Source organism: Asparagus officinalis, chromosome 5 (genome assembly GCF_001876935.1).
Source record: "Asparagus officinalis chromosome 5, Aspof.V1, whole genome shotgun sequence".
NCBI classification, from domain to species: domain Eukaryota; kingdom Viridiplantae; phylum Streptophyta; class Magnoliopsida; order Asparagales; family Asparagaceae; genus Asparagus; species Asparagus officinalis.
Window position 1 is genome coordinate 93,698,378 of NC_033798.1, and position 10,436 is coordinate 93,708,813.

The 10,436-nt window shown below is 35.7% G+C and overlaps 1 protein-coding gene across 1 annotated transcript in view; it reads left to right on the forward strand.

The window, feature by feature from the left end:
• LOC109842183 (cytochrome P450 CYP736A12-like) overlaps positions 1-10,028 on the forward strand; it is a 16,079-nt gene extending 6,051 nt beyond the window's left edge. Inside the window, exons 2-3 of the mRNA XM_020411086.1 lie at positions 4,026-4,121; positions 9,277-10,028. Coding sequence (XP_020266675.1) covers positions 4,026-4,121; positions 9,277-9,876 — 696 coding nt within the window. The 3' untranslated portion in view covers positions 9,877-10,028. The remainder of the gene's footprint in view (positions 1-4,025; positions 4,122-9,276) is intronic.

Consider the following 10,436-nt stretch of genomic DNA (forward strand, 5'->3'; position numbering starts at 1 on the left):
AATAACAATAACAATAATAATAATAATAACAACAACAACAACAACAACAACAACAACAACAACAAATAATAATAATAACAATAATACAATAATATAATATAATATATATAATAATAATAATAAAATAATAAATAATAATAATAATAACAATAATACAATAATATAACAATATAATATTAATATAATAATAATAATAATAATATTGTACGTAGAAAGTACTGTTTTCCCCGTAATCGGGCTTTTTTGAGAGGAAAATTTTTGGGAGAAAGAATCCCTCACTTTCCTTCACTTTTATTCACTTTCCTTTTTATTTTTTGCAAACCAAACACATGATTGTGGGGGAAAACAGGGGATTTTCCCTGCGTCTGTTTTTTGATGGGCCACTTTCTGTCACTTTCTATAATTTTTTGACGAAACAAACAGGTCCTAAGAGGAAACAAGAGCCAACTTGTTTTTGTTAGGACTAGACATTTAGATGAATGAATAGAGTAATATGGTAAAGTAAGGTGCCATTTCACTGGGGGTTAGGGGAAAAAAGTTAAAGATGAATGACTAATTAGTTAACCCTTCACAAAAAGTTAAAAATAATTTAATTACATTTAGATTTGATAGTTGTTATGGTGTTTTAAATCGACAAAGTACTGTGTCCCCCTACATGCACCGCTCAAATCAAATTGACGTTCAGGACCACTAAGAATTCCGACTTAGTTAACTCGCCGAGTCGACATCTCCTTAATTAGGTTAACTCGAAGGGCGGTACTTGTCGATCCTCTTGTCAAAGACGACTTGCTACGAGCCTACTCGACTAGATATTTGACACCTTGTAGGGTCGACTCGAGAGACGTTATTTCTCGACACCCCTCGCTACAAGCCAGAGGACGATTTCAATCTCGAACCTCCCCACTGACAACGCATCGACGTCATATTAAATGCTTGGCAAGCGCCATCATTCCTCTAGCCCCAATAGTCTTGATGACACATCAGGCCACGTCGGCACCGTCATACCCCCAATCACTTTGTATTAAATACTGAGGTGACCTCTCCTCTACTTGTCGACCGACACTTCAGCAGATGCCCAACTCTGCGTCTCAAGCCTAAGACGTAGAGTTAGGGCCCAGAACGCTGACCTGGGCGTTTGACTCATTCAAACATGAGCTGAACGGTTTTAGAACTGTTTTTCTAACAATCTGAGGGAATCTCGCCCACTTAGGAGCAGATTAAGGGGTTAGTTACACCCCTTATCTTCCTATAAAAACCTCAACAACCTCAACTGAGGGGAGGTTCAGAGATTGGATTTTTGAATCATCTTAAAGGATCGGCACTTTAGCAGATTGGGTTCGGTTTTAAGGATCTGGAATCGGATTTTTCTTGAAGTTTGGTTTTCGGATCAAATCTCTAGGAGATCGGCTAGAGAGCTTCTTGGCAACAGAGAATTTTAACACTTGGCTATTAACTGAATTTTCAGTTCAAACAACTCTTTTCACAGAGTTCCAACTCATCCTGAATTCATAAACTCGTTAAGAGTTCTTTTTCAAACTTACTACGCAAGTTAATTATTCTAGTAAGGTGAGACGTTCAGATTGTCAACGGAGAAAAAACTCGACGCGAGCATTCGAGGGAGGTACTCCATCGCCACCGTAAAGAATCCAGAATTAAACAAAAGGGAATATCTCCGCCGATCTTCTTCTCTTTTGTAATCGAAAATTCGAATTGTAATCAGTTAGAGATTGAGAGAGTTGTAAACATTCTTTTTCTAAGCAGTTAGAAGGAATAAATCAAACTCAATTCTTTTATTTTCTCATTACAAATTTTCCACCAAACACGACCTTTGGGTTCTCAGCACCTTGACAAAAAGCGTGACATAAGCGCCGCAATCCCCAATGGATACGAGCGATCATAGAGGGCAAAAGAGCATATTGACGGCCGTGCGCCAAACAAACGACCAAGAATACCACCTCTCTCAGCAATGCATCGAAGCTACCAAATGGAACAATAATATGCTTGAGCCATAACATGATATATCCCACCAATAAGGCTTTGGAAGAAATCGGTTCCCCACATTGAAAAAAGTAACTATCAAATGTTGTGCTTGCCGGGTAACCATGTTCATCTGAAGATGTCACATAAGACATAGGTAGATGGTCGAGTATACATTGAGACAGTTTGCCTGCCTCACAAGGACCCAGTGGCACTATGAGATCCTTCTTGTGATTAAAGTTCTTAAAAATGTAACGCGCCCAGATATTATGGTTGAGGAGATTTTCACCTTTCTTATCAGCTCTTCTCTCCGTGTTCATACAAATGTGGTAGTGGCACATTACTTCCCAAAAGGTTTCAACCACTTGAGGGTAATCCTTCTCCAAATTGGTTAACTCCTCCAAATTGGTTAACTCCTTGTACCCCGGGACATATTCCTCATAAGGATACCTTCCGTATGACAATCCCGAGACTTCAACCATCTCATGAAGAGGAATTCCCAATTTATTGTTTGGAGTGAAGAAGGTACGGGTGTCAGGATTATATAACTCTAACATACTAAAGAATTGGTGAGAGTTATTCCTTAAACCAAGTTGTGTCGCCCTAATGGGCGCATAAAGCCCATATCTCTGCAGGTCTTCCTGATTCTCCTGTAAGATGTATTCGGTAACACGAGGCCACCACTAGGTAGGACTCCAACGAGACCAACCAGGAGTCCTAAAGTGCTTGGCCGGGAATTACCCCTTTAATTTAAAGAAAGTACGGCCAAAAGTGTTAGCCTCCTCTACTGTTTCACTGACAGGTAATTCTCTCTGAAATAATTCGGGGTGCAACCCGGTTATGTAGCGACTACTACTATCTATTTTGGTGCCGCTTCTAGAGAAATAACCACATGTCACCACATCTTGTGTTAGCGTTAAGTCCCAATCCATTTTCCTTGGAGCAGAAACAATCTTCAAGGCGGTAAGAGAACAGTCGTGTTCCATCTGGGGCAAGAACATACGCCGCCTGTTCACAGTCCTAAGTCATCGATAGGTTCCAAATTCTAATAACTCTGGATCCTCTAAAGAGTCTCTAACCAAGAAAACAGGCTTCACGATGTGATCACGATCGACTAATTCCAAGGGAGCGTCCGTGATCAAACGCCTAAAAATGGAAATCGAAGGCTCAGAAAGAAGTCGAAGTTCTTCTTTCCTCGATCCCCAAACATAGGGATATTTTCAAGGGAGGAATAATGTGAATCATATTCCGTTGTTTGACTACCATCTGATCCGAAAGCACCATGTTGAGGAATTGGAACAGAGGGATGCAAAATTGCACAAAGGACAAACAAAGTTAGTCCAGAGGATGAGTCACTACCCAATGATACGAAGGTCACTTCAACAACGAACTCGCTAATTAGACGAACCTTATCCAATAACTAACTTCGTTAGATAGACGAATCTCGTCCAACAACGAACTTCGAGTCTCGTTAGTTAAACTAACTTCGTCTATTGGACGAACCTTGTCAGTGAAGACAAATTTCATTGATTCAACGAACGTTGTCAGTGAAAACAAAGTTCGTCAGTCAAACGAAAGTTCATTTGACAGACCTTGAGGATGAACCTCGTCAGAATAGCCAACGCAGTTGTACATATAAAATTCAATCGGCATACGAGGTTCGTTAGGAAAAAGACAAAATATGTCAAGACAACGACCTTCATCAAATCAAAAGACGTCATCTTTCAGATGAATTTCGTCTTAGAAAGAGAGAAATTGTTCATCTCCCTCAAGAAACCCAAGTCTAAAATAGACGGGGTTTATTTGCGTTAAAACGTAGATCTTACGTTCCGATCTATTACCTGAGAAAGCAGGCAAAGCCGCAGGATCATCTAAAGGTCCAGCGACCTTCTTGCCCTTGCCTTTGCTTACAGCGATTTTAGGAGTCATTGGTCTCGGATTGGAAGCTCTCAAAGAAAAAAGTTTGAAATTTGGGAGGTGAAGGGTTTTGACAACTCAAGCGATCAGAATAAGAAAGGACTCTTCGTATGATGACGCCATATATATAGGCGGAAAAAAATCGAATCAAGGGCCGAGATCTTAGATTGAGATCGTTGGATGAGTCTCTTTCCCAAAGGGATCTGCGAGTGAGATCCATAGAGGAGGTCTCGAGGCACCAGCTGGCAGGCACCTATCGAGCCTAGAAAATGTGTGTAATAGTTACTACTGATAAGGCTGAAGGGTGTCATATAGGTGTGGGTCTGACAATATTCACATTGGAAGACGAGGGTCAACCAATTGTCAAACTTCGTGGAGAAGCTAATAGAAGCACTGAATTGCGAACAATGAAGCTAAGTTCATCCTAATAGGATTCAAAGTGTTTCAGACTCCATACAACCCAATTCAAGTCTGAAAACTTTGAAGGGGGTTTTGTAGGCATTAAAAAAATTCCAAATTTCAAGATATGATGAAGGTCATCATGGTGATGAACCTCGTCTTAATCAAAGATGAGACTCGCCACCTAGCGAGGATCCATATCAGAAACGAGGCTCACCACGCAGCTAGGCTCGGCGAAGCTTGTCATTGGAAACAAGGTTCGAAGCACATCATTGGAAATAAGATTTGACATCACAGACGAAGCTCGTCATTAGAAACGAGGTTCAAAGCTTGTCATTGGATACGAGGTTCGGAGTTCATCATCGAAGGTGAAGTTTATCAATAAAAACAAAGCTTGTCATCAGGTTTAAAGCTCGTCAGTGAAGATGAGACTCGTCAAAAAGAAATTCACAAGGTTTACTACGCAGTTGGACTCGGTTATCAAAGACGAAGCTCGTTAGTGAGGACGAAGCTCGTCAGACGAAGTCAGTGAAGACAGAGTTCGCTATACTACAAAGTTGGCCTTATAAGACGAACCTCGCTGCATATTGAGGCTCGTCCAATTAGATGAACCTCGCCATATAGCAAGGCCGTCGTCCGTAGAAAATCCAACTGTAACGGATTTGAAGACTTAGTTAGCCACGTGGGCTAAGCTTCAGGAGCACGTTTCGCCTCAGTAACCAATGTGGGTTGAATTCAAGGAGGTAGTTACGCCCTCTACCCACAATTTTAGTACATTAGTTACGTGCTACAAACTCTATAAATACCCATGAGAGGCTGATGCGGCATAAACATATACCAAAAAGTTACAAGTGCACAACTAATCAAGTTATAGTATAAAACGTTATCGATCCCATGAGGAAGGTGTTTTGTAGGAAAAAATTAAAGTTGGTTCTTATGTTGTGTGCATAACAATTAGGAGTGATGAGCGAATGTGATTATGGAGAGATAGAGAGAGTGAAAGTGATAGTGTGTAAATCGGCACAAAATGTAAGTGAGAGTGGATGTGACAAAGAATGAATGATTTACACAAGGAAAGATGAATAAAATCAAGAATAAAAAAGGAGAATTAAGAATAAAAAGAAAATTTAAGAAATTAAAGATGGAGAATTCAATTAAAGATATGTGTAATCTAGAATTGAATCCACTTCTTAGAAAATGGTGATTCCCTAGAGGGTTCTAGCCTAAAGGCGAATCAAAGAAAAAAAAAAAACTAAACCCGAGAGGGTTCTAGCCTCAAGATGAATAGTGCAAGAAAATAAAATCTAAACTACAAAATAAATTACAAAAACTAAGCTACAAAATAAATTACAAGAATTAAATGTGAGAAAATAAAGACATGAAATAAATCTAATTTATAAGTATGAAATAAATCTAAGACAAGAGGGTTCTAGCCTTTTGGCTATTTAAACAATAAAATCTAACTACAAGCATGGAAATAAATCTAAACTAATAAGCAATAAAAGAGAAAATAAGGAAAACAAACCTTCAAATTAATCTCCATCTTTATCTTCATCTTCATCATCCAACAAAGAGAAGAAAAGAAAAATTTAAAGTGGTGAAAAGATTCTTTTATTAATTGTAACAAAAAGTTACAAGTTTGGAAGGTCTTCTCAATTAAGAGTAACCCTCCTCTCCAAATGGAGATACAAAATTTTTTACCCCCTAACCCCTCACTCTCTACCCCTATTTATAGTAAACATCAGTGAATGAGAGCCTTTGGATTAAACTTGAGCCCTAAGAATGCAATTTCGGCCGTTGATGAATTCTGGACGACTTGGCATCGATACAGGCATCGATGCCCGCATCGATGCGCACATCAATGCTAGAAGCGATGCTTCAATAAAAGTTTTGACTTCACGATTGGCTTCGTCTCGTCGAGATAGGCAATTTTCATATATTATATATTAAATTCCATCTTCCGGATTGTGAGATATCGCCGTTTTTTTGCGGCCAACCATCTTGAATATAATTTCTCTTCATATTGGATTTTTTTTTAATTTTCTTCGGCTTCTACAGGCTATTCGGCTTGATTATGGGCTTCAATAAAAAGTTACAAAAATAAGGAAGTTGGATTCTTTTGGGTATTTATTTATTATTTCTTCATTAACCTATAATTAAAGATAAAAATAATTATCATTGGTATATTTTTTTCATTAAAAATAGATAATGAGGATATAAAATTATAATAAAATGTGATTATCAGAGGCTATGAAGAAGGGACTTTTAGACTTTTGGAAGATTTCTGGCTATCACGTGAAGAGAGATCAGTGTCTGCATTCTCGTAATCTAAGCCACAGTCAGAAGCTTTTGTGATCTTGTTCTGATCGTCAACGGGAAGCAATCGCGGCTTGAGCATCGAGAGAAGCATCCTTTCGCCACCAAGAACCCACTTTTAAACAAAAGAGAAGTCAAATTAATCTTCTCTTCCTCTGTAATCGAGAGAGAGTGTGAGTGATTGTAAGAGATTCGTACCAAGTGATCGAATCCATTTCTTAACACAAGAAATCAATCAAACTTCAATTTTTCGACCCTACACACTACACTTAAGAACTCACATAGTTCATCACTTTCTCACTCAAGTCCATCACTGACTTGATTATCGGAGGAACAACGAGCGAAATAGTCTCCGTCCTCTTACAAGTTGCTATTTGTGCAGGCATAAGCTACTCAACTCAAAATCAGATATTCGAAGAAGTTAGCGGCCCCTAATCAACCTCACCATCATTATATTATCTGTTTGATTATTAACATCAACAATAGTCATGATGAAGGGTTAAATTATTTGTGTTTGATAAATAAAGAAGGTTTAAGGAGTCTAGTTGGCATAAATATCCTAAAATATTTTTCTCCTAAAGTTTCATTTCCTATTTTGAGAGGGAGTAACTCTTAATCCTTCTCTTTAGTCGAATTTGTTAACCCGGGGGGTCAACTAACTCTAACCGTTGTAAATTGTTTGTTAACTCTTTAACCAAATTAATTTGTTTGAATAGTTTTAGAGGGGTTAACTAACACTAACTCTTGTAAAGGGTTTGATAACTCTTTGACCAAATTAATCTGTTTGGATGGTTAGGAAAAGGTTAAACCTTTTTTAACCGTTCTCTTAATCCCTACTCAAACGGTTAGGAGGGGTAATTGGTTGGGACAAATTGGGGCCAAGTGGAAAAATTATTCCAATGGAACAATTTTACCCCTTTGGGATATTTTGAGTGAGGTAAAGTGAGATAAGTTGGATAATGAGACAATTTGAGCATTTGATTTGACAATTCATATGGGATAATTGATGATGTGACACCTTATTAAAAATATAATTTTATCTATTAGTTACTTCTAAATAACTTATCCAATTGGTTTAGTATATTATTTAATATATTATTATAATATAAACATTATTTTACTTTAAATTAAAATATAATATGTTGTACTATAATTACTAATTAATATTATTAATTATTATATTACATTATACTATATTATATTAGCATGCTATACTATATAATAATTAATATTATATAAGATCAATATATTTAACATAATATTTTAATAATTTAATATTTAATATAATACATTATTTTATTTATACAAAAATATAATATGTTTTACTATAATTACTAATTAATATTATTAATTATTATATTATATTATATTAGCATGTTATACTATATAATAATTAATATAATATAAGATATATTACATGATAATTACAATATATATAATAAATTGCATCATGTTAAAAAAATATCTAAAATGTATTATATTATAGTACAATAATATATTTATTATATTAATTTAATATAATATAATATAATCACATAACATGATTTATATTATATTATATTTTATAATTAAATGTAATATACTAACATATTTATTAATTTTAATATGTTATATTATATTATACTATATTATTATATTAGTTTAATATAATACACTATAATATAATTGCTACAATAAAATATCAACTACAATTAATATAATATATTATATAATAATATATGTTATTAAATATTATATAATATTATAATAAATATGTTGTACTATTATATAATATAGTATGTGATATTGCATAATAATATATAATAAATATCATAAAATAAATTATACATATAAATTAAACTATAATTATATTTTATTTTAATATATGATAATATAATATAATATAATATATTGAATATATTATTACTTTATATTTTATATATCATGTCATATATATATATATAATATAATTAGCATGTATTAGTTAAGTAATACAGAAAGGTTTGAAAATTATCAATTTCCTTCAAATTGGAGCAAAATTATTCCAATATGGAGGATGGGGTAAATTTTTACTATTGGGATAATTTTTTTGTATATGAGTGGGGTAATTTTATCCCAAGTGGTGAAATTGTCTCACTAGTATTCCAAATAACCAATAACACAAAAAGATAATATCATTGTTTCATTGTCACAATGAATAACACTATGAAATAGAATCCCTAAAATTATCCTATTGCATCAATAAGTTTTCTTCATTAATAGAAGAGTAGTTGGACTAATTGAGCGATGGATGGTGACATTTCACTTGTCATTGTGGTTTTAGTCTGCGAAAATACTGTAGCTATTTGGTATCTTGTACATCCTAACCAATATGCACAAAACTAATATATGTGTATTCTATTTGGTACTGTGCTAAATATTAATTATGAACTTTTCCTAAATTTCAAGAAATCACTATGAGAAATTCTATAAAATTCACAAAACGACATTTTATTATGCTGTATTAATAAACATGTCTTTGCTTGGCATGGTAATTAATTTCCGAATGAAATTGTTCGTAGTAAGTAAATTTTCTGCATGTAGTTTCTTATATGAATATTTAAGGAGAATAATAACATCTGACATGAATTTTTTGAATGAATGAAGTAATTTATAATGCGTATGATATAAATCCATTTGCCGAATCAGGACATGCTGGAGGGTTCAATGGAAACATCGAGAACGATAGAGCTCATCCGGCACCCAAGAGTGCTGACCAAACTGCGCCAGGAGCTGTCAACTGTCGTCGGCCCGAACCGACAAGTCCAAGAATCCGACCTCCCAAACCTCCCGTACCTGGCAATGGTCCTCAAAGAAAGCCTAAGACTCCACCCCTTAATCGCCATCCTCTTCCATCATGGCAAAGAACAATGCGTCGTCAACGGGTTCAAAATCCCCAGAAACTCCAACCTCATTGTCAACTTATGGGCCATAAGTCGCGATCCCAGCGTTTGGCCACGACCCGAAGAGTTCATCCCTGAGAGATTCGCTGAGGAGAATATTGATGTGAGAGGACAGGATTATAGGTACTTGCCGTTTGGTTCGGGGAGAAGACTTTGTGTCGGGATACAGTTCGCGCTGGTATTTTCGCCACTGATAATAGCGCAGATTGTGCACTGTTTCGATTGGGAGTTGCCGGAGGGAGGGAAGGCGGAGGATTTGGATATGACGGAGAGGTACGGGCTTACTATGCCGCGAGCCGAGCATTTGTGGGCGATCCCGAGTAAGCGGCCGCCGTTGTGCGTCTAAGTAGGGTTTGAGTTATAAGTGATTATTTTGCGAGTAAGTTGTAATATGTTGGGGGCAATAAATCAACTTGTCGGGCTTGATTTAATAAAGAGGTTGCTTTGGTACTCCGAAAATAAGTATTTCTGTAAGTTTTAAATTGGCAGAGATTTAAAGCTGGCTGAGATATAGAGAGAGTGTGTTTGTCCGCCTTCTTAATTCCTCCCTATTATTTCTCCTTCCATAACTACTTCACCCGTTTAAAGTCTTCCCCGCCTCCCGCTTGAAAAGCAAAACTTATGGAAAAGTTATTTTAACAAGTTATTTTCATTATTATAAACTTATCTTAGCTTTTCCTAATTATCTGATGAGGGAATTAGATTGTTTGATTTTTTATTTTTTATATTTTGGAGACAAATTGAAGAATATTTGTTTAATTTATAAATGGGTTAATTGCGAGCAAATCCCCAGTAGTATCACCCAATTGCAAATAAACCACTTATGGTTCTATTTGTTGCGAATTAATTCACCCCATGAATGATTTTTTTTTACTCGTAAAATCACTAAAAGGTTTGAGGAGACAA